General features: G+C 33.8%; 1 protein-coding gene across 4 annotated transcripts in view; it reads left to right on the forward strand.

The window, feature by feature from the left end:
- pcdh10a (protocadherin 10a) overlaps positions 1 to 14,880 on the forward strand; it is a 34,572-nt gene extending 19,692 nt beyond the window's left edge. Inside the window, exons 4-5 of one of the 4 annotated variants that reach the window (XM_009306589.5) lie at positions 10,333 to 10,490; positions 13,887 to 14,880. In XM_009306589.5, the coding sequence (XP_009304864.1) occupies positions 10,333 to 10,490; positions 13,887 to 13,940 (212 nt within the window). In that variant the 3' untranslated portion in view covers positions 13,941 to 14,880. 4 annotated transcript variants of the gene reach the window in all.
- Positions 14,881 to 27,061: the final 12,181 nt, after the last annotated feature.

Genomic DNA, 27,061 nt, shown 5'->3' on the forward strand with positions numbered 1-27,061 from the left:
TTCTCCTAAATTTTCTCCTTGAGGGACCACATTACTCCGGCTTTCGAATCTCTCCATTGGCTACCAGTCATATTCTGTATTGATTTTAAAATCCTCATGCTCACATACAAGGCCCTGCATGGTTTGGCTTCACATTATCTGTCTGAACTTCTAACACAGTACTCCCCTTCACGTGACCTCCGTTTCTCTGACTTTGGTCTTTTAACAGTCCACTTTCACTCGTCTGTGCTCTATGCAATAAAAAAAAATACTGTTACTCTAAACTGTTTTTATATCTGTATTTTTTTTTTTGTGAAGTTTTAAAGGCAATACATAAAAAATATTTATTATTATTATTAAACTCGCAAATCAGGAGCTACTTTTAGCCGCAAGATGTTGTAACTACAGGCTTAGATTTTTGTTTATTTATTTAATTTATTTTATTTTATATTTTATATATATATATAAAAGACAATAGAAAAAAATACTGATTGTAAGTGCTAGAGGATCTAAATAATTTTAGAAAATATACACTGAAAAATATATATATAAGCGCAGAAATATAAATGTTAGTATACTGAAAAAAATATTTATTAGCTTAAAAAGATAATGTAAGTGGTTGCAATTAATTTGCATGGGCTGAATTTAAACACAAATTAAGTTGAACATTACTACATTTAATTGGTTAAATGTAGTAAAATCAGCCTATATAAATTGTTTGCAACCACTTACCTTAATAAAAAAAAATTGTAAATACAATTAATATTTTTACAAGTGTATTAAGAAAGTCAGAGCACTATTATTATTATTATTATTATTATTATTATTATTTCAATAAAAAGCAGACAATAAAATAAAATAAACAGTGTTAGTATTAAAAGGCAGGAGCAATTTAAGTAGATTATAAAATAAAATAAAGAATGTTAGCAATACTAGAAGTGCTGACGGAAAAGATACATTTCTAGCAGTTTCTTAAGAAAGACTAAAGACTAAGCTGACATCTCAGACAATAGAAGCAATCAAAATCAACAAAAGAGAAATAATATAAGCAAGAATACCTCATTTTGCTTCATTTCCAACAAAACATCCCATTATGAGCATGTGTTCAGTCAGTTGACGGGGAGTAGGTGGTCTTTTGTGGCAATTCGACTGGATGAGCGTTTACACTGTGTAAGCAATTCAATCAAGAGTGTTTTTAACCACCTCTGGAAGTGTTCAGAATCTAAGAATTTTACAGCCCATTTCACCAGTGTTTAGCGTTGTCCACTTGTGATTGGTCCGATGCATCCATTTCAGCCCTCATTACAGATTATCCAGCATTTTCTGTTCTGTTCGGTAAATGAAAGAGGTGTAACGAACAAGCTGATTTCTTAGTGCGCAACTTAGCAAGACACTTTTGATGGCTAAATAACGCTTGATCATCAATGGAAGTCCCCTATAGCGATTCTAATAAGCACAGAATTCTGGATCAGTGCATTCAATCTCCAGCTTTTCTGCATATATCTGCAGGTTACAAAGCTTGGCTAATAACACGTTTCCTGGTCACCTATGCAAATCATTACAGCAGTTCTACCCCAATACCACACCAGTCCCCTGTGTTTTAATTCAAGCAGCACACACACACTCATAGCATGGCCAGGTTTATCGGTGCAGCAGATTTGTCCTTTGATCTGACTCAGAAAAGCTTCTGCCACAAGGAATTAGAGATTAGAGATTGTCCTGACATGCATCCACTGCCCTCCTTCTCCTCCACGGTTAGCCTTTGTCTTTACCTTTGTCTTTAACTTTGTCTTAGATTTCCCATATCAGCCTACATGCTCTAACTTTCCACATTTCCCGTTTCATATATATGGGTTAGCTTGAAATTATTAATATCCTGGCAAATTCTGACTAAAAGATTTTGTTTAAATATAAATAAAAGTTGAGAATTTTTTTTCTACGATGATGCACATCGTCTTATTATCTTTTGGGGGAAGTCTGTCAAAACAAAACAAAAAACTTGCTGGTTGAATAAAAGTAAATTTAAATCATAATTTGCCAGAGGTATGAACAACTTCAGGCTTGACTTGAAGAGCGTGCATCATTTAAATGACTTGTGAAAATAGATTACAGTCTATATAATAGTCTACAAATACAGAATATTTATAGTCAGTGACAGAGTGCAAGCATTTGTGTCTAACAAAATAGACTGATTTCATGCGGCCACCATTTTAAAAGAGAAATCAAGGCTTCAGTGGGAAGAAACCTGGAGATATTACCTGAGTCACAAGGGAACGTTGTGTACCTGACTGTATATCTTATCGGCAAAGAGAAAGTGACGCAAATTTATAATTTCCTCACCTTCCGAGTTACCTGAAGGTCTGTTCTGAATGGACAGTGAAAATAAAAAGGGATATCAGTCCTCTTTTTAAGCTAAGTTAAGGGGAATGGAACTAGTTAGCTAGTTTTCTTTCCTAAACACACGTTTTAGATACCATTTATCAAGTTCAAGTTAATGATCTGAGTCTTTTACTGCATTAGACTGAATTTGGGTACTGAAAAAACAAACAAAAACAAAACATTTAAGCACTGTAGAGTGCATTTCTAAAACACAACTGATTTGCCATAGTATTCACTAGTGATCAACAGAAATGACTGTGATTGGCGTGAAGGTCATCAGTTCATCTTACTTCAATGTTTACCAAGTACAAACACAGACGAGCAATCGACTGATCTTCGCGACTTTAAAATGCTCCAGTGTCCCTGTATTTGTGTTTGCACTCAGTAAAGAGCGATGAACTGATGACCTTAACAGCCAATCACAGTCATTTCTGTTAAGCACTGATGAATACTATGGCAAATCAGCATTGTTTAAGAATGCGCTCAGCAGCGCTTAAATGTACCAGGACAACACTATTACAGACAACACAAGGGTGTGCTACACTCTCAGAAATAAAAGTACATGAGCTGTCACTGGGGCAGTACCTTTTCAAAAAATACATATTTGTACCCAAAGTGCCCACAGTGATATCTCAAAGGTGCATATTAGTGCCCAAATGTACCTAAAGAGTACATTTGAGGTACCAATTATGGACTCTTCAGGTACAAATATGTACCTTTTGAAAAGGTACTGCTCCAGTGACAGCACACGTACCTTTATTTCTGAGAGTGTACAGAGGACTGCATTGTTTTATCATGACCAAGTTAAATAGGCTGAAGCAGGAAAGCGTCCCTACTGTGTTTAACTGGTGCCATGAACTGAAGCCTAGGAGGACACTTAAGCGTATTACTCCTAAAGAGATTGTGAGTTTGTTTGATGCCTAATATGCTTTTGATTGTTTAAATTAAACTTAACTGAATGATATTAAGGTGATGTTTAAACCATATTTGCATTATAAAGTCGTGACAACAGCTGTAGTTCTGTAGTCCACAGCATGTTTACAGTGCTGATCCTACACTTCAGTGTTTTTTCCCACCGCAGCCTCACTTTTGTTTTTTTTAAATAAAATAAGGGTATTGCTAAAGTCATATTCAGAATTATGAATAGTTGTATTTTGATGTCATCCCCATCATATGCATTAAAGACAACAACTAGGGTTGTCAAAAGTGTCAAGTTCGGTACCAATCGGTACTGCAATTTTAAAATTGTTTTTAAAAATGTTAAACTTTTTACAAATTTCCCGCTAAAATTTAAACACTATTGATTGAATATCAGTACCGATTGGTACCAAACTCGATACTTTTAACAACCCTAATTATACTATTTTCACTTTACCATATGTTTAAAGAAATAAAAATACTAATATTATACTATACATATAACTATTGAGATATTATATCGTGAGTTTAGTATTGACATCGAGTGTAAAATCATGATTTGATTTATAGTATCACTCCTCTCTTGTTATACCTATTTGAATCTGACTTTTATCACCATATTAACAGTTTTTTATCTGCTATACATGATTATTTTGTTTCTTAACCTGCAAAATTAAAATTTTTTTTTGTATATTAATAGAATAATAAATCCTATAAACGATCAGATTCCATTGGCAAAATTTAGACAACTTTGTTTATTAAGGGCACTTGTGGCTAACTATTCTTCTTCTACTGATGTAAAAACAATAACAAACATTATTAACTGGAATTCTTAAATAATTGTGTTTTTTTGCATAAAGATTGTTGAGTTTGATTTGATTATCAAAGAAATTGTTTCGCCTGTAAGATTGCGTGCGTTCATCAATCGAATAAGCAGTGATGTTAAGCAAAAATGTATCAAACATATTACATTAAAAAGCGATTTGGCCTCATTCTGTAGTCTCAGGTCATAAAGATTATATCAAGAACAGTAAGACGCTTTGTTTTACCCAGCGTGGAAAATCTATGTAAGAGGCCATGCATTATTTTTGGCTTCCTTTTCTTTTAGCCTCGACTTAAAAAGATTTCTTGTGATCTTCACATAAACACATGACTCGTTATCCAACAGTGCTAGTTCTTTAATGGGTCTGTTAGAAGAGCTGTGCGTTTGTTGTAAAATATAATAAATATGACTACTTCAAAATAAAAAAGGGGTAATTGATACCTTAAATCACGAGTTTGTTGTGATGGATTCTGTTGGTCAGCTGTTATGCTGTAAACAGGATACAAATATAAATATAGCTTATATGGCCAAACAAACTTGTGAATCATTTCATTTTAAACAGATAATCCTTGTGTTTTATCGAAAGAAACTAAAATAATTTTTAAAAAGCAGTTTGAAATATAATTTTAATAAAAAATACTGATAACACTTTAGACTAAGTAACAAACCACACCATTTACTGCTGGCTTCATAAAGTATGATCTAATTTAATGTCTCTAATCCTGCTCAATACCTAAAACCAACTGCTACATTAATAACTATTAATAAGCAGCTAATTAGTATTAGAGCTAAAATTATTAGTTAAGGGTTTGTTAATAGCATGAAATGTACATTAAGATAAAGTTTGGCCAAAATACTATAATATAATTTAATATAATTTACTTTGGAAAAGGAAGAAACACCCATGAAGTGTGTGAGCACAATTTTGCTCAGGCTTGACTGGAATTCAAATTCTGCCTATACCTGGTAAGGTCATTACAATCAAAGATTACAGAATACACATGACATGTCACTAATATAGTTTTGAATGGTCAATATGGCAAATGAAGCCCCGCCTAGTAAGACAGGAGCCAATCATCAATTGCTATAGACTGGCATTTCTCATTGAGAAAAGCTCAAAACAGACGTGTGATTTTACAATTTATTAGGTTAATAAACACACTGGAATCTCAGCGAATATTTGCGTCACAGACATATATATCCAAATAAAACTTGAAATCTGCACTATTAAATGAACCAACTACACTTGAAAAACTTGTAATCCGTATGAAATTTACGTGGGGTACACTCCGTCCTTTCAAACGCACATCACATGACAGCAACTTCTCAACTGCCCACAAACTTGTAAACAAAGAGTCGCTGTGATTTCTGCAGGAGATTCGTTATTTAGACCAAGTTGTGAATTGCTTCAGAACACCGGCGTGATCTGATGAAGCATTCTTCAGATGATGATCATGTGTAGAAGGACAATAAATGAGGTTGGTGACGTGATCTCGTTCATTTTGAGTGAGCATGTGCATTAGCCTCATGAAAAAATGCCGATTTTGTTTGATTCGAACGTTTAGAAATTTAACTAAAGAGACAGTTGTTGTTTAATTTTATTGATGATTCCAAATATGTAATGTAATCATAAGCTTGGCAAACAGTTTTGGAGAATTTGATGTGTCCCCATTCAGACAGAAAGCCCGAGATGTGTTTTAAAGATGGCCACCAGTGATCAATACATGGAAATCCTTATTTAAAGCCTTGCTAATCCTTACAAACTGTTTACTTTTGGTAAATGGTATGGTGAATACCTATGCTAAATGTATTTAAAGCTTCTGAATGATCATTAAATTGATGTTTTAAAACAATATACTAAAATGTTATGATAACTATAGTTAATAATGTGCAGAATAAATCATATAATTTATTGTGACTGAAAAATTCCATTCTGAGTTTTGAGATTTGAATGTAAATAGATGAGCAGATAGAGAGTTCATTAAAAGACCACCAGGACAGAAAGTGATATTGTGCACAGAGGCAAAATTACAAAACCTTCGACAACTAATTACCAATTAAACCAAAAAGGCTTATTAGGCATTACTGCCATGCACCCAAGGACATAGCAACACCTCATTTAAAATTCACTTAATTGTGATATAATGACAAAATAACTAATACATCTTTCATATTTAATGGGGGAAAGAATCATGTAATATTTTGCATAATAGATCACACTGTACCGTATTTTGCTGCTTGCGTTGACTGGGATCTTGCACACCATAATGTCGTGTTGCTGGATCATGAACAATAGTCCAAATCCCATCCAGAACTCCAAATTTATCCAGTTCTTGATGTATCTGTGAACAATATAAAGGTGTGAATACCAATAGTAACATCATCATTTTTTATCTGCAACAATCTTAACAATAAGAAACATTGGCTTTGCAGATGGATTATTGTGGGATATTTTGAAACGCAGAACAATTTCAAATACTTTTAAAAGTGTCATGTTTCTGCCTGCACTGTGAAAATTGCCCATCACAAATTTAAAGGGTATTTAGTAACACATTTCTCCAAGGTTTACCGAATACAGATAGGAAAGAATCTTGCAATGCAGTGCATGTGAAGAACGGTGCTGTGATGCTTCATGGAAGGGTGAATGTATCGGTTTAAGCAAGGCTTAACCCTGAACCCTGCTCTAACCTTTTTTCCAAGTTCAAACGTCCAAATCCCTAACCTTGATTCCAATCTTAGCTCATGTTTTTACTAGTTCTGCTCCAAGTCTGGAAGGACAGGTAAGATCCGTATAACTATTAACAGAATAGTTTAATAAAATGAAAATTCACTCACCATTTACTCATCTTTGAGTGGTTACATACCTGTTTAAAGTTCCCTGTTTTTGTTGAACTCAAAAGAAGATATCTTAAAACATGATAGAAACCTGTAACGAGTGACTTCCATAGTAGGGAAAACAAATACTACTAAACATTTTTCAAAATATCTTCTTTTGTGTTCAGAAGAAAAGTAAACTCAAATTGCTTTTTGATAAGTAGAAGTTGAGTAAATGATGTCAGAATTTTCAGTTTTTGGTCAACTATCTCTTTAAACAAAGGACAAATTCAGTGGAACATGACACATTTAACAATATTTTGAACAAGAAATTAACAAAGCACCAAAGTGAACCAAATTTCACAGAAAAAATTTCCGCAGCTCTGCATAATTCAGCTCCAACCACCTCTAACTCACACCTGCTTAATGGTCTCTAGTAGTCTTGTACACCTTAATTAGATGGATTAGTTTATTAATTAATTATTAATTAGTTGCCACCCTGAATTATTGGCCCCCCTGTTTATTTTAGTCCCCAATTTCTGTTTAAAGGAGAGAATGTTTTTTCAACCCATTTCTAAACATAATGGTTTTAGTAACTCATCGCTAATAACTGATTTATTTTATCTTTGCCATGATGCCAGTAAATAATATTTGACTAGATATTTTTCAAGACACTTCTATACAGCTTAAAGTGACATTTATGGGCTTAACTAGGTTAATTAGGTTAACTAGGCAGGTTAGGGTAATTAGGCAAGTTATTGTTTAACGACTTTTATATTTATATACATATTTTTAATAACAAATTTATCTGCACATTTCTGGGAATTATCACTAAAAAAAATCAGTAATTTTTATCGCAAAAAATCACACACACACACACACACAAAAAAAAAAAAAACTAGGGTGTCTGGCTTATAGTACCATAAAGGTTCAAAAGTATACCCTACAGGTGCAAAAATTTTACTTTACGGAACAAAAGTGTACATTATGAATATGTACTGCCCCTTTGTACTTTTAGTTCTGAGTGTGTATGAATGCTGGTGAATAGGTTTGAATGAATTTATACAATATTGATCATGCAGAATGAATGCTTGTTAAAACAATGAAATCACCACCAATAGACCAAAAGATGACGTAAAATAGTTACATATTGTCATTGCCACTGTGTTTTCAGAGTCCATAACCACTAATTCATGTCTACTACTTCATGTGGTCATCTTGTCCATTCAAATTCTGCATTCGACTGAAACCCTTGTATCCAGAGGCCTTCATTAGAGTTCATAGTGACGCCACACTGCTCTCTGGCCTTCTCTTTTATTTATTCCCCTTTCAAACTCCCCTCTCGTTCTTTTCCTCTGAAACCGGCTAATTATCATGCTCTGTGTAGTCATTAGTCAGAAAAGCAAGAGTGTGTACGTGTGAGCTTGTGTGTGTTTGGACGATGCTTTCTCCCAGTGTTGTTAGTTTTGGTTGCGTTGCCTAGTGTTTGTACCGAGGACTTGAGAGACCAGCGGATGAGGGACATGGTGAAATTAACAGCATGAAAAGAGCATGAAAACATCACAGTAGATTGGTTTAATATCGGTTGGTGGGAGGGACACTGGGGGAAAGCAGAGAGGGAGAAACAAAGGTCTGGAGAGTTCACTGCTTTGTGTATATAACTATCCTTCTTTCAGCGGGGCCGCCTTCCAGTCAATTACTGGGCTTTGCTGAAGCCTGACAATGACTGCAGTTGATTATAAAACGAGTAAAAAGCTCGCAATCTGTCTGGTTAAATAATCATCTCCATTCAAATATGAATAATTTCAGACTCCGCGCTCTGGATAATTCATGGCAATTTTGCCTTTGTGTTACTGTTGACATCGGATTGTTACACAGAAGAGGAGTTGATAAAGTGAAAGCAGAAGATCTCGGAGCATGAGAAAGACTGTAGCTTCACAATATTCTTTTTATTTAACATGTGGATGTTGACGCACCCACACATTCTCATTTACTTTATTTTAACTCTGTGCATCTTTTTGGTTTTTATATCAAATCTAATTTATTCACACAACAATACAAATGGAAAACCTTTGATGTGTTTTGACTGCTTATTTATGTGACAATTGTGTGCTTTAGGGCTTGAAAATACCATTGAAAGGTTTTGAGAACAGTATATGGAAAAATAATACATATTAAAAATTTAATTCAGAATTATTACCCCCCTTTTAATTTTTTTTTCTTTTTTAAATATTTCCAAATGATGTTCAACAGAACAAGAACATTATTACAGTATGTCTAATCATATTTTTTCTTCTGCAGAAAGTCTTTTTTGTTTTATTTCGGCTAGAATAAAAGCAGTTATTAATTTTTTAAACACCATTGTAAGGACAAAATTATTAGCCCCTTTAAGCCACATTTTTTTTTGATAGTCTACAGAATAAACCAACATAATACAATAACTTGCCTAATTACCCAGCATAGTTAACCTTATTAACCTAGGTAAGCCTTTAAATGTGACTTTATGCTGTTAAGAAGTGTCTTGAAAAATATCTAGTCAAAGATTATTTACTGTTATTGTCACACAACCAGCGACCGCTTTCCAGAGATCGCTGGTTCTCACACGAACTTCAAGACTACACTTCCGCATTTCCCAGGACTACATTTTCATACATGCACTGCTCCCAGACACCCATGCTCATTCATCTAGCTTGATTGCACACACCAGCTGAACCTTGTCATAGTCTGATATCACACCACTTATAAGCCACTCATGAACCCTTCCAGTTTGCAGAGTCTTGTTTTCCCAGTGTGACATTACAACGCGGTTCTCCTTGTCTTGTTTTTCTCCATGTTTGAACCTAGCCTTGTATCCTTGTTATCCTGTTTAGCCGCCTGCCTTTCGACCTTTTGCCTGTTTGACGTTTATGATTCTGGACTGCCTTAATATACCCGTTTGCACCTGTATGACCACTGCTTGCCTGACGCTGAATAAACCTGCATATTGGATCTTACCTTCTGTTGTGAGTGTCACTCCACCCAGTCGTAACAGTCATCATGGCAAAGATAAAATAAATCACTTATTATAAATGAGTTATTAAAACTATTATGCTTAGAAATGTGTTGAAAAAAATCTGCTCTCCGTTAAATTGGGGAAAAAATAAACAGGGGGGTCTAATAATTCAGATGGGCTTATAATTCTCACTTCAACTGTATCTGCAAAAACATAAGTAAAAAGGGGGAAAGAAAAAGGTATATATTTGGTGTTCTGCTGAAGAAACACATGCATGACTTTTTCATGAGCAAATAACAGAATTTTCACTTGTGATTGAACTACCTGACTAAAAATAGCAACAGCGCTAATTATTATACGATGTTCTCTATCATGTTCAACTAGACTAAAGCTAATCATTCTCCCATTTGTCCTCTGTCTCTCGCAGGAGCTGATCTTTTCTCCAACTGCACTGAAGAGTGCAAGGCTCTGGGGCACTCCGACCGCTGCTGGATGCCCTCCTTCATGCCTGGCGACAGTCGCCAGGGTGCCGACTACCGTAGCAACCTGCACGTCCCGGGGATGGACGCGGTGCCGGACACTGAGGTACAGGAGAGCGTGGTTCCGGGCGATGCGTGCAATCGGGCCGATGATAGATCATTCTCCACGTTTGGCAAAGACAAGTCACACCACGGCACGCTCACACGCCACGAGCTACACACACTCTTACCAAGCGCCCGAGCGCCTTACAAACCCAACTATCTGTGTGAGTACTCGCTCAAAATGTACGATTTCTGATCCCCCCCCCTTCAGATCTGATCCACTGCCGTCATCTAATCCATGACTCTGTTTGTATAAATCTATTTATATTTCTAAAATAAATAAATCTATGTAATCTCAAACACCCTTTTCCTCACCTATTCTCTCACTTTCTAATTTGTTTTCCCCCTTTCCTTCTAAAACTAAATGGCAAAAACCAAAAAAACAATGTGTAATATATGGACATATCAATAAAGGACTTTTTTGGAGTGAAATTGTGGAGTTGTGTTCAACATTTTGTCCTTTCCCTGCCCTCTAAATTCTCCCATCCAAAGCATCTGAAGACATTTGGTGAACAAAAAGCGACAACACAAAACAAAAAAAAAACAAATTTGGCTCACGAGTGCTGAATTTGCAACTAATCTGTCATCCAAACCTACATAACACATACTTTGTGCTGTGACTTCTCCTAAAGCTGAAATCTACCTTCATCATGGTCATGTTAGACACATGGAACGACACGTCACATGCTTCTGCATCTCCATTTAGCTCATTTTCAGCAAACAAAAAATCCATACCATGTGGAATGGCAGTGGTAATTTTCAAGCTTTCATACACATGCTATAAAATCTCACATTAATACCTGTGTCTTTCATCATGCGCTGTATTCGTGTTTGTTGTGATCACCATATGCCACGGCTCTACTGTAGTCGCACTCGTGACAGTCATAACGCCTGCCTCCTCGCCTCTGATTATAGCATGCAAACTGTGGTAGTGTACGCTCACAGCTGAGGAGATATCCTGAAGTTTGTTCCATGTGTTTTAATGCAGTATCGCTACTGGTGCACTAAAGCAGTGTTTCTCAACCATGTTTCTAAAGGACCACCAGCTTGGCAAATTTTCCCTGTCTTCTTAACCAAACACACCTGATTCAGATCAGACTGAAAGACCTGTAATGGGTGTAAGGAGACAAAGGAAACATTCAAAACATGAAGTGCTGGTGGTCCTCTAGGAACGTGGTTAAGAAACACTGCACTAAAGCATGGGCAAACATACGCTGTGTGCATGCATGTGCATGTGTTTGTAGTGCTCCAGATGAGTGGATATGATGGAGCTTATATTTCCATAAGCCCCGCCTCTTTCCTATCTCAATAACTGTATTTTTGTGTTCGAGTATCACTTTCACAAGAAAATATCTGATGTTTATCTGCGCACCACCTAAATGTTGCTTCCAGAAATGTTTTATTAGTTTCAGAGGGTTCTGTTAAGTTTTTGTTTTGTTAGATCTGGCATTTCCTGTGATTGTCCTTTATATATAATATATGCAATAATTTTTTTTTAATTTGTCAAGAGACATAACTTGAGCTAATAAAATGCATTCATCTTATTGTTATTTTATTTATGTTTGTAAACTGAATAAAACAAAGTTTAAAATATCATTTAAGTAAACTAGGAGTAACTCAAGCTAATAAGGAACATTACTTCTATAAAATGCATTCATCTTAACATTGATTTTTTTTTTATCTGTTTGTAAACTGAAAACAATGGTTGTTTTCAGTTTACAAACAGATAAAAAAAAATCAATGTTAAGATGAATGCATTTTATGGAAGAAAATTAATGCATTTTATAGTAAAAAAAAAAAAAAAAAAAAAAAAAAAAATATATATATATATATATATATATATATATATATATATATATATATATATATATATATATATATATATATATATATATATATATATATATATATCATTTAAGAGAAGTAACCACCAGTAACTTGAGCTGATAAGTAGGGCCAGATGGAATCTGCGGACATTCTTTTCTATCTCTGCGCAGAATTTTGGTAAAAATCTGTGGATTTATGCAGAATGATTTCAGGAGTATCATAACTAAAACCTTAATATATGAAATAATACCTTTAGTACAAGTAATAAAAGGTAAAATCTTTTTAACTTGTATTAAATGTTTACAATGCAAATCCAATACGATCCACTTCATTTGGTAAACAAAGCAAGTCTCTTATATAATATACTAAAAGACAGAAAATATTACTTTACAAACTGTATTGCAAATAAATCATATAAATATTTTGATATAAGTCAATAATATTACTGAAATTAAAACTGAATAAATATGAATTTACACACATTTACAAAAGTAAATTAACATTCAATGATGGGCTAAAAATCTGCAGAATTGTGCTCGCGCAGATTCCGTGTAGACCAACTAAAAAGGAACAATAATTTCACATTAATGTATTTATCTGCTTGTAAACTGAAAAAAAAAAAAACAGATATAAAATACAATTTAAAATATAATTTTAAAGAAGTAACTAGGAGTAACTTGAGCTAATAAGGAACGATACTTAAAATGCATTACACTTAAAGGTAATGTATTTATCTGTTTAAAAAATTGAATAAAATAAAGTTTAAATTTTAATTTAAATGTGACATGTAACTTTTTCCATTTTTTACTCTTTTACTTTTTATTTAATTTCATTGCAATCTCTCTCTGGAAATCCTAACATTTTGATTTAGTGGCTAATTTGTATGATTGCATTTATACATTTTATTATGATTTGCTCATCCACCAATGATGGTTGTGTTTGGGGGTGGGGGTTGACATTTAAAAATAACATTTTGTATAAATTAGCCACTTTTCGGACTATAAATACAATAACTACGTTTCATTGGGTGATTGGGCTGGATAAATATTACGTTGTTGGTAGTTTGTATATAACTATATCTTAAACAATATATACCCAAACACTGTAGAAAAAAATTGGTAAAAGTGTGTATTTTAAAACTATTCTTTCCACTAGTCTGAAAGAAAACAATCTTTGGAAGCAAACAGGCAAGGAAACAAACTAACAAATATAACTAAATATACATGATATATACAAAGATATTACTTTATGATTTGCCTGTAGTGTCTTGCCTTAAATTAAAGGTACGATACTTTTGATGTTGTCATATTATGATACAAAACACATTTGACTGCACAACCACACAAAAATCAATCAAACTCTTACTCAAACACAAGATTTAAAGACAGATCTATACAGATTAATGTCTGCAATATGAAATCCGTCCAGAATGATGTTTTGTGGTGCACAGATAAACAACGTACATCGTTTTTTCTTGTGAGATCAAACTCAGCTAACCAAAGAAGATGTTAGGACTGGTTAGAATCTGATTTTAACCATCCATGTGTTTTCTGCCTGTTCTTTGCCCTTATAGCACGCAAAAGGATTTCCTAGCACCTTCCGTGTGGACATTCCTGAAAAAGCGTGAGTTTGCACAGTAACGCAACCGGCCAAAAGCATCAACGGTTTCTTTTTTAAAGGAAAAATTCCTTCGTTTCTATTTTTTTCTTTGTACTGAACTCAATCATGGCCGATCTGGTCGTTCCCAGCTCTGTCAGACGTCTGAGACAGATTAAATCGGATGCGATCCGATGACGTAAGGACCCTGAGAATTCTCAGCAGGACTGAGAAACCTCGCCAAATCTCCTCCGAAAAGCTGGATGAGAAGAGGGAAGAACAGAGGGAGAGAGCTCAAAAAGAGGATTAGGAGTGATGGAGAGACAAAACGAGAAAAATGGATGATCAATGGACACGGTTGTTTCCTCACTCTCTCCGCTCTGTGATCAATGTGTCTCTGTTTACAGTCCACTGTAAACTATACCAACTATCTGAGCCCTTTACCCGATTCGACACACACACACACACACACATGCATACACACTGTACAAATGTACTGTACAAAGAGCAGCCCAAACTATGTGCATTATAAACTCAACTATCCATTTTAGACTTGACTGTTTTTATAGTTGTTTATTTTTTCTTCTTAATCAGTGTGGTCAAGTGTTCTTCTGAAGTTACTATCTTTAGAAAAGTGTGGATGCGGGGGACAAAAAAATGGAGAAAAAAAGAAGAAGAGACGATGATTCTGTCCTCTCATTGGCCTACAGATATTTCATCTGACATTGTGGTTATCTTCACATGTGCAAGTGTGTACTGTTCTCTTTTAAAGCTTCAAATAACTATAAATCTATATATATATATTAACATATATATATATATATATATAATATATAAATATACTTTTTTTCTGAACCTGTGTAGCCCATTGGATAGTTTCCTAAACACCATATTGCCATAAATCAATACAAGTGCTGAAAAGACTTGCATTAAAATTGGGGCTTCGAATTGTGTGGCCTCTCTGTCTTTAAGTGCAGTCTTATTATTTGGCATAAGTCTCTTTCCTTTCAAACACAAAAACATAGATGAGAGTGAGACTAAAATAAGCAAAGGGATGATCGCATGATGTCATGATAACTATATTAGGAGTTGTCACCATGAATTTAAATGCGCTGTTAATTTATACACCATTACAGGCCATTAAAGATGCAAGCAATTTTCTTAAAGGAACAGTTTAAAAAATATATATATTTCCTCACCATTTTCCTCACATTTAACGGTTCTAAATTATTATAGATGTTAGAAAACTACCACTGACTTCCATATATATATATATATATATATATATATATATATATATATATATATATATATATATATATATATATATATATATATATATTTTTTTTTTTTTTTTTTTTTTGCTGTAGTTTTTTTAGTGGATGTCAATGGCTGTGCTCATTCTTCAGTATATTTTATGTAGAAGAAATGGAAGCATGTTTGGGAAAAGTATAGAGTAAATGACTAACCATTTTGGGTAAACTATCTCCCAAAATGCACTATTGAAGCAGATCTTTTGGTTCTTGATGATTTATACACTGCAAGTCAATGGCTTCCAGCACTTCGAGAGACAAAAAAATAAATAAATAAATAAATAATTAAAACATATAGAGGCCAAATAAAATGAATACCTGTGGGTCCAAACAATACATTGGGGTCTTATGAAAGGAAAAACAATGAGTATGTGCAAAAAAACACAGAAGAGATGATTCTGTCCGCTCAGATATTTAATCTAACATTTTCTGATATATATATATATATATATATATATATATATATATATACTGTTGTAGTCAGAATTATTTGCCCCCGTTTACTTTTTTCTCTAATTTCTGTTTACCAGAGGGAAGACTTATTCAACATATTTCTAAACAAAATAGTTTTAATAACTCATTTCTAATAACTGGCTTATTTTATATTTGTCATGAAGACAGTAAATAAAATTGCAAAGACAACTTCAAGTGACATTTAAAGGCTTAACTAGGTTAATAAGGTTAACTAGGCAGGTTATAGTAATTAGGCAAGTTATTGTATAACGATGGTTTGTTTTGTAGACAGTTGAAAAAAAAATGCTTAAAGGAGCTAATAATTTGGGCCTTAAAATGTTTTTTAAATAATTGAAAACTGCTTTTATTCTAGCCAAAATAAAACAAACAAGACTTTCTCCAGAAGAAAAATTTATTATCAGACATACTGTGAAAATGTCCTTGTTCTGTTTAACATCATTTGGGAAATATCTAAAAAAGAAGAAAAATTCAAAGGGGGGCTAATAATTCTGACTTCAACTGTATACACTTTTTTTTCTGCACCTGTGTAGCCCATTGGATAGTTTCGTTAACACCAAATTGCCATAAATGAATATCAGTGCTGAAAAGACTAGCTTTTGAAATTGGGGCTTTGGATTGTGTAGCCTCTCTGTCTTAAAGTGCAGACTTATTTGATGCTATAGTTATTTGACATAAGTCTCTTTCAAACACCAAAACATAGATGAGAGTGAGACTAAAATAAGCAAAGGGATGACCGCATGATGTCATGATAACTATATTAGGAGTTGTCACCATGAATTTAAATGTGCTGTTAATTTATTCACCATTACAGGCATTCAGATGATTTTTTTACAAGGACAGTTACATAATTTCCTTCCTCAAGATTTACTCATACTTAATTGTTCTAAACTTTTATGGATTACTTTCTTCTGTTGAACACAAAACAAAATATTCTGAAGAATACAGGGGAAAAATACACCATTGATATCCACTATAGGAACAACAAATACTACGGAAGTCCTTCCTTATCTTTTATTTTTTTGTTCAACAGAAGATAGAAAGTAAACCAGGTTTGCAGGCTAAGTAAATAAAGCAAAACAGCTAAACGTTTGGGTGAACTATCCCTTAAAATACACAATCGAATCTTTTGGTTCTTGGTGATTCACACACAGCAAGTCACTGACTTCCAGCACTTTGAGAATCCAAAAAACATATACAGGCCAAATAAAATGAATACCTGTGCCCAAACAATACACTGGGGTCTTATAAAGGGAAAAACAATCAGTATGTGCAAGAAACTGCAGACTATTATTACAGTACCTTTAATGCCTCAGCAAATGTTCCAGAGTGTGTTCATGAAAGTCTACAGCACATAAGCTGTACACCATAATGATGTATCCGCCTTATTTTTCAATGTGGAAGTAAGCTGTTTTCTGTGAATGTGCACGACTTCTGATTCAGTGGTCCCTGTAGAGAAATAAAAGAGAAGCGTAAATGGATTAAACAGTAAAACTGTTTGGGTTACAAACCGGTGTGGTCATAAGAAAGAGGATACATTAAATATGGTAGGACATACCAGCTTGCAGAATCAAGCTGAATAATGAGCCGTTTTGTACAGCTAAAAATAACCGGCAGCGGATTAGACCAGACACATTAAATTTACAAACGGCCATATGTGGATGTGGATCACAAATGCTACATCTTATTGTCATTTTATGTTATTGTGTTGTATTTCATTGTTATATTTAATCATTTCTGGTGTGAGTAGGGTAATAATCAGATCTTACTAATAGTCTACACTAACTGGCCATTTTATTAGGTACAACTGTCTAACTGCTTGTTAACGCAACTCTCTAATCAGCCAATTACACAGCAGCAACTCAATGTATTTAGACATGTAGACATGGTCAAGGTGATCTGCTGCAGTTTAAACCAAGCAAGAAAAAAAGTGATTCAAGTGACTTTGAACATGGCATGGTTGTTGGTGCCAGACGGGCCGGTCTGATTATTTCAGAAACTGCTGATCTACTGGGATTTTCACACACAACGATCTCTAGGGTTTACAGAGAATGGTCTGAAAATAGAAAACACATAGTGAGCTGCAGTTCTCAGGGTGCAAATGCCTTGTCGATGTCAGAGGTTAGAGGAGAATGGCCAGACTAGTTCGAGCTGATAGAAAGGCAACAGTAACTCAAATAACAACTCGTTACAACCGAGGTATGCAGAAGAGCATCTCTGAATGCACAACACGTTCAACCTTGAGGCGGATGGGCTACAGCAGCAGAAGGCCACACCGGGTGCCACTCCTGTCAGCTAAAAACAGGACACTGAAACTGTAATTCACACAGCCTCACTGAAATTAGACAATAGAAGATTAGAAAAATATTGCCTGGTCTGATGAGTCTCGATTTCTGCTGCAACATTCGGATGGTAGGGTCAGAATTTGGCATCAACAACATGAAAGCGCAGACCTATTCTGCCTTGTATCAACGGTTCAGGCTTGTGGTGGTGTAATGGTGTGAGGCAATTTCTTGGCACACTTTGGGTCCTTTAGTACCAATTGAACATCGTGTCAATGCAACAACCTACCTCAGTATTGCTGCTGACCATGTCCATCCCTTTATGACCAAAGTGTACCCATCTTCTGATGGCTACATCCAGCAGATAATGCACCATGTCATTAAGCACAAATTATCTCAGACTGGTTTCTTGAACATGACGATGAGTTCACTGTACTCACATGGCCTCTACAGTCACAAGAGCTAAATCCAATAGAGCACCTTTGGGATGTGATGGAATGGGAGATTTGCATCATGGATGTGCCGCAGACAAATCTGTAGCAACTGTGTGATGCTATCATGTCAATATAAACCATTATCTCTGAGGAATATTTACAGCACCTTGTTGAATCTATGCCACAAAGGATTAAGACAGTTCTGTAGGCAAAAGGGGATCCAACTGGTACTAGTAAGATGTTCCTAATACAGTGGCCGGTGAGAGTGTAGGTCTCAATTAAATACAATGTAAATATGCCAACTTGTATTTCACCAAGTCGCCAAGGACCACAATTTTAGCTAACAATCGGTTCTACTGAAGAAAAAAAGTCACCTAAATCTTGGATGGCCTGAGGGTGAGTGAATTAACAGCAAATCTTCCTTCATGCGTGAATTCTCTCTTTACGCGAACACATTACTGAATATAACCAGGTTATTGCTGAAGTACAAATACATAAAACTTCCAAAACATAGTCTTATCACATGACCTCATAAAAAAACTATTGAACAATTTGGGGAATTAGTCACAAATCCGTATCACAAATTCTATAAAATGAAGATGAAAAAAAGAGTATACAAATGAGATTTTACAAATTGGTATGAAGTAGCGGTGATTTGCCCAAACATAACATTCACACTTTACAATAATGTTCCATTAGTTAATGTTAATATATTTACGTAAACACTGAACAATACATGTATTATAGTATTAATTAATCTTTGTTAACACTCTTTAATTAAAATTGTAGTCATTTATCATAAGTATAATTCAGTGTTTCTCAACCATATTCCTGTAGAATCACCAGCTCTGCACATTTTCCATGTCTCCTTAACCAAACACACCTGATTTAGATTATCAGCTCATTAGCAGAGACTGATAGACCTGTAAAGGAGACATCCAAAACATGCAATGTTGGTGGCCCTCCAAGAATGCGGTTGAGAAACTCTGGTATAGTTAACTCAGGGTATTAACTAATGTTAACTTGGATGTTAACAATGCATTGGTACATTTTGAACTATGATTAATAAATACTGTACATGTATTGTTCATATTAGGAAATACATTAACTAATGAAGCAATAAAGCACATTTTTTAAAAACACTTTTGAACTCCAAGCATTCTCCTCTGCTTTCAGTGAGATACCTGTAGTAGTTTGATTTTAATTTAAGTAGCTACAGTAATTTTAAGAAACGGTATTTAGACGTTTTTGATCACCTAAGCCAGGGGTGTCAAACTCAATTCCTGGAGGGCCGAAGCCCTGCACAGTTTAGTTCCAACCCTGCTCCAACAAACTTATCTGTAGGTTTCAAACAAGCCTGAAGGACTCAATTAGTTTGATCAGATGTGTTTAATTAGGGTTGGAACTAAACTGTGCAGAGCTGCGGCCCTGAATTTGACACCTGTGACCTAAGCCATTAACCTCACTATTTGACCAAACTAATTGGAATCTAATCAAACATTATGAATATTTTAGATCAATCAGCTGACTTTGGAACACAATTAAAATAGATCAAGCAACATTCAAATCAAAAACACATACAAAAGTTATGAAGGCTATTAATGAAACTGAAACTTGATCACGTTGACATGTAAGTTCAATTCAATTCAATTCAAGTTTCTTTGTATAGCTCTTTATACAATATTTATTGTTTTTAAGCAGCTTTACAGAAGGTAACAAGTTGCACAGAGTATGAAATTGCTGTATTTTAGGACTATATTTGCAAACGTGACCAAATGATATATTGAGACATATACAGGTACAAACGTATATAATACACATCATAAAAACCGCTGACATGTTCAAATTCTACACATTTTGTTTAAAAACTAGCCCTGATTGCTTTCCAGTAAACACTTTTGACTTGTGTACCTCATTATTGATTACAATGTTAATATAATAATAACTAATGTTAACTTTTGAATAAAGAATGACTGATATCTGGTGATAAAAACTCACATTTATATGTCGTATGATTCAGCTGATGTGGAATACAACATACGTTGATTGTAATGCTATTACTCTGTTTATTTCCCATCAGTTTTTACAATAAATACCCCTGACCGTATAATTACTGTATATCCGCCTGTGTTTTATACAATAATGGAAAAAATTAAGAGGACACTTGAAAGTTTGTAGTTTCCTGGATTTATGATTTATAGTTGTGTGTTTGGGTTATTTTTTTTTTTAGTTTTATTATTTAAACAACTAAATTCTTTAAACTGATTTTATTTTTTATTTTTTACAAATTTAAAATAAAAATGTCATTTAGAGCATGTTGCCCCCTTAAAAATAATAATAATAAAAAATAATATTATTAGAAAACAATATCAACGTTTAACCTTCAGATGAGTTAAGAAGTCAACATTTGGTGGAAATAAAAACTGATTTATCATCACATATTTGAAGAAAAAAAAATGGAGAAAGCAATAAAACAGCAATGTTTTACTTAAACCCATACCTAATAAATCCAGAGAAACTGAGTGGCATCATGTGGTCTCTTCATTTTAATAATTAATATGCTTAAAAATATGAAGGCGCTCCAAAATATCTAGGAAAACATAAATAGTAAAGTATGGCAGACAATAAAAAGTAATGTAAAGACAGCAAAGACGAACTCAATTTATACACTCACCGGCCACTTTATTAGGTACACCTTACTTGTACCGGGTTGAACCCCCTTTTGCCTTTAGAACTGTCTTAATCCTTTGTGGCATAGATTCAACATTGTGGTCATAAAGGAACGGACATGGTCAGCAACAGTACTCAAGTAGGCTGTGGTGTTGACACGATGCTCAATTGGCACTAATGGGCCCAAAGTCTGCCAAGCAACTATATATATAAGCAACAATATATTTCCCACACCATTACACCACCACTACCAGCCTGAACCCTTGATACAAGGCAGAATGGATCCAAGCTTTCACGTTGTTGATGCCAAATTCTGACCCTACCATTTGAATGTTGCAGCAGAAATTGAGAATCATCAGACTAGGCAATGTTTTTCCAATCTTCTATTGTCCAATTTTCGAGAGCCTGTACAAATTGTAGTCTCGGTTTCCTGTTCCTAGCTGACAGGAGTGGCACTCAGTGTGGTCTTCTGCTGCTGTAGCCCATCTGCCTCAAGGTTCGACATATTGTGCATTCAGAGATGCTCTTCTGCATACCTCGGTTGTAATGAGTGATTATTTGAGTTACTGTTGCTTTTTTATCAGCTCAATCCAGTCTGGCCATTCTCCTCTGACCTCTGGCATTAACAAGACACTTGCACCCACAGAACTGCCGCTCACTGGATATTTTCTATTTTCAGACCATTCTCTTTAAACCCTAGATGGCTGTGCGTGAAAATCTCAGTAGATCAAAAATACTCAAACCAGCCCGTTTGGCATCAACAACCATGCCATGCTTTCTTCCACATTCTGATGCTCATTTTGAACTATAGCAGATCATCTTGACCATGTCTACATGCCTAAATTCAATGAGTTGCTGCCATGCAATTGGCTGATTAAAATTTGCCTTAACAAGGAGTTGGACAGGTGTACCTAATAAAGTGGCCGGTGAGGGTATATATCTGTCTGATTATGTTACATTGTTTTACTGCTTTTGTTTCTTCTTTATTTTTATTTTTTTTAACCTATTACTCATTATTTACAATTAGAAGTTGAAAGACAGAATTCAAAATTGATCCTGCTGGGTGTTTGGAATCTATAATCTGGTAACACTTTACAATAAGATTGTATAAGTTAATGCATTTAATAACTTCAGCAAACAATGGACAATATATGTAATACAGTATTTGTTCATGTTAGTTAACATGAGTTAAAATACAATTGTTCATGTTAACTCATGGTGCATTAACTAATGGTCACGTTAACAAGCATGCATTTAGATGTTAATAATGCATTAGTACAGTTAAACATGATTATTGATTAATAAAGTATTAAATAGTTCATTTTAGTTAATACAATAACTGTTATAATCTTTAGCAAATATATTTTTGTGATTAGACTTTTTGGACTTCTGCAAAATACAGTAGTAGTTTTGCAACAGCTCAGCCGGTCTCTCTCTCTAAAACACATATTAGCTCACAGGCTCATCGTTTCATTCAAAGCAATCTAGAACATCTTTTACTTCTTGGCCCGAACGATAAGCACGAGTATGAAAGCCTCTGATTGCGGATGTTTATTCAGTCCTGTCGCACTGACTGTGATTAGAGAGCTGTTTTCAACATTAAACTTCTCTGGCCTTTTCTCCAGTGTTCCTGATTGGCCATCAGAGAGGAGAAGAAAAAAAAGAAGAAAAACACCCAGTTCTATGCCATGGGTAAAATCAGCATGTAAAAACAAGGCTTTGAATTGAAAACTCCCGCATGACTAATCAGCAACAGAAAAAAAAAAAAAAAACATGAAGCGCTCTTTTTACAAAGAGGACAAATATGGCAGAAATTACTTTTCACTTGGTGCAAAATGGACACAATGAGTCCTGACAATAACTGAACAAGGGCCTTTGAGTAAATACCAGGCCTCCATTCAGACCAGCATCCCTGTGGGCTTTATCCACACCACTGGATAATGAGATCTTTAATGATTTAGTAATGCCTTTTCTTCATGTGGTTGTTTTTAATTTCAGTTTAAGTTAACTTAATGTTTGGTTTAATGAATACATGCTACTGTGCTTACATATAAAAGCACTATACAGGTTAATAATGGCTTTGAAATATGCTGCCTCAGCACGCAAACATTGAACAAAATAATGTTATAAGTATCTCTTATACTCTAAGTAAATCTTATCATTATTATTTGTTATTTGTATTTATTTATTGAATATATATTTATGTAATATGTGTCCAGGATTAGTTAATACATTTTATACATTTGTTTATTTGTTTAAAGAATGGTTGCATTCAATTAATATTGTTCTTTCTTTCTTTCTTTCTTTCTTTCTTTCTTTCTTTCTTTCTTTCTTTCTTTCTTTCTTTCTTTCTTTCTTTCTTTCTTTCTTTCTTTCTAAATTAAAGAACCATTCAATAAAAACAATAAAAACAAACAAAAATACAATTTCAACTAACTAACTAACTAACCAACCAACCAACCAACCAACCAACCAACCAACCAACCAACCAACCAACAATAAATAAATAAATAAACAAACAAAAAACGAATAAATAAATAAATTAATTAATAAATGGTCCTTGATTTGGAATAGAACTGTGTAACTGTTTATTACTGTTGATTATTGTAGTTTATTTGTTCTAGCTTTTCTATTGGATTTTATTTCTCAAAATCTAATAAAGATGTTTTGATTTCCAAAATATTCCCATCCAAAAGATAATTTTTTATATTACTTTAAAAAAAGCCTTGGTGAGCATACGGAATTTCTTTCAAAAAGATCCAAAAACATAATAATAATAATAATAATAATAATAAACAAAAATATATACCAATATTTTAAGTGAAGTTAAGTGAATATTAAGTACATTTTAAAATGAGACATTAGATTTGTAAACAGTGAAATTCCTCATTTAAACATAATATACTAGATCTATTATTATTATTGTGTGTGTGTATGTATGTGTTTGTGCGTATTTATGAACTGATAGACATCTTAATGTATTTTTGCGGTAACTTCCCAGCAGCACTGCTGCCACCAAGTTACCACAATTGCCTCTTTACAGTAAATTGCCTGTAAATGTGTTTTACAGTAGCTAGGCACTACTGCAATTCTGTTACAGTAAAATAGTCCTGCCCCAACTTCTTTTTATGTTAAATACCTTTTAACACATTTTAATTTTAAAGAATGGCAATTTTTACCTTTATTTATAGTATTTACTGAATTTAATCAATTCCAAACAACATCATCTGCCTCATTGTTGTCTTCAACTACAATAGCAGTGATTGATTACATTGATTACAGTAAAGTACGGCAAAATTCCTAATATGCAATACGTTACTGTAAACGTTTTAAAATGACCCACAATGCAGTGCATATTACAGTAGTCAACTGTAAAGAATGTATGTGGCATTTTACTGGCTTAGTTTAGTTTTTTTCAGCAAATAACTGTTAAATCAAGGCAAAGCTTAACAGTGCATGTGTGTGTGTGTGTTAAAAAAGCATGAAATGACCTTTAGAAATGTGTAACAAATATACACAGATGGCGATTTCTCCCAAGAAAGTACTATTTGTCTGATCTTCTGCCTATTTGATCCTTTCATGCAAACATCATTATGATTTTGACAGTGTTAAGGGTGATAAAAACCGCTGTGATCATTTTCAAAACTCTCTAAACCCCAAGAATAACATACCCGCTTTCTCTCCAGTCTCACGGGTTTAAAGAGGAGGTCGAACCATGAAATGTCAGACAGGCACGAAACCAGATAAAAAGCAGGTCAAGAGATATGAGGCGAACACTGAATGACCACAGACAAAGCCCAGTTATCAGCCGATCTGCTCCTGCTCTGGGCTGCAGAACATCAGACCAACAAGAGAGTGATTGTAGGAGGTCGAGCTCTTCTTATCTGCTTTCGTTCTGGAGTTCGTCATGAGACGCGCCACTAACAGAAACAGAAGGATCTTCAGTGTGAAGCATGTGATGGAGGAAGAATGTGAACTAGAGCAGAAGACAAGACAGGGGGGCCCATGTTGAATTCGGGGATGTGTGATGTCGTACTGTGTTAATAGAGCAAGGACATTTTTTAAAATCACTTTCTTCTGGAGAAAGTCTTACTACATTTACTACATTATCTAAAGATTTATAACGATTTATATAGGTTTAATTTAAACATAAAAAATTAATAAATAAATTTGGTAATGTTCAACTTAATGTGTTTAAATTCAGCTCAAATAAATTGTTTACAACCACTTAATTTTTAAAACAATTAGTAAATCCAAGGAATCAACTTTGAATCTTTTTTTCACTGTATAGGGAAAAAAAATATGGTTGTCAGTGGTTACAGTTCAACAGAAAAAAAGTACACAAGGCTTGAAACAAGTAAAGGCTGAGTAAATGATGACAGACTTTTCTGCTTTTGGTGAAGTATCTCTTTAGGTTCAGTGGCCTATCATTATTCTGTCTTTATCTCTGCTCTATAAATGTATCAGTGACACACAGATAAAAATGTTTCCTAAAAATGACCAACCAGCAGCAGCTCAACCTTGAGACAAAACCAAATCTCCATTCACTAATACACATCTAAATATACAGACATCGACACAAAACAGACCTAAACACTAGAAAATACCCAACATCCAGAAAACATCAACACTAATTCTCTACGACAAGGAGTGACATATTCAACAATACTGTAAAAAAACAAAACAAAACAAAACCAAACAAACAAACAAACAAATAAAAAAAAATCTATAAAATTGTAGAAAAAAAATTGTAAAAATTGTAAAAAAAAAAAAAAATATATATATATATATATATATATATATATATATATATATATATGGTTAAAATATGGTAGGAACATAAAAGGAATTTCCACATTTTACAGTAAATTACCATGTTTCATTTTTTTTTGTCATTGATCAATGTTTTGAAGTACTAACATCTACACTTAACATCTAATCGAACTTTTATACACAGACAAAAACACAACCACAAGCAAAAAACATAAATCAATAAATTATCAATTAACATTAGATTTAATATTAAATTCTAATGTAGAAATTTTAATAATAATTATTATTATTATTTTTTTTATTTAATTATTTTTTTTTAAGTCAACAAAAAAGCATACAAATTGAAGTGTCATGCAGATAATTATGGGAAAGTGAATTTATGGTTATCCACAGTATATACAGTTGAAGTCAAATTAATTAGTCCTCCTGTAAATCTACAGTGATTTTTTTTCTTTTTCAAAAATTTCACAAATGATGTTTAAGAGAGCAATATTTTTTTCACAGTATTTCATACAATATTTTTTCTTCAGGATAACGTTTTATTTGTTTTATATTAGCTAGATTAAAAACTGTTTTAAATAAATATTTTTTTATTCAATATTATCAGCCCCCTTAAAGCAACATTAAGTTTTGATTGTCTACAGCAGTGGTTCTCAAGAGTGGGGTTCGGGATGCCCTGTGGAGTCTCGAGACCAGGGGGCAGGGGGTGGGTGCTTGGTAATTCACAACAAAATTTCATGTATGTTATTCAACTATTAGAATAACCATATTTTATCTATAAACTACAGAAGCTAAAATAGTTTTTAACTTTTAATATATTTAATATATACTTAATATTTAATAGTTTAAATACTTAAAAAAAAAATCCATTGGATTGCGACCACTGAGGTTATTAGATTAACGTCACAGCAATAGCATTAGCTGCATCAGATTGATTTTACATCACAATGTTAAATTTTGACACTTTGATGGCCCTCACATACATCAAAAAAAAAAGCCCACGACTGAACATAGAGGATGATTTCCAAGTGGCAGTCTTTAAAATTATACCAAGAATAGTCTTGTGCTGTAAACGTTGTGCCCACCATTCTCATTAAGTGGGGTTAATATTAAATTAAACAAATGAATAATGATTATAAAAATGATATGGTGTTGTTAGACTGTTGCACTATTTTGTGTTGTCAATATACACGTGTTTATATAGTTCTT

This window comes from Danio rerio, chromosome 1, assembly GCF_049306965.1.
Source record: "Danio rerio strain Tuebingen ecotype United States chromosome 1, GRCz12tu, whole genome shotgun sequence".
Lineage (NCBI taxonomy): Eukaryota > Metazoa > Chordata > Actinopteri > Cypriniformes > Danionidae > Danio > Danio rerio.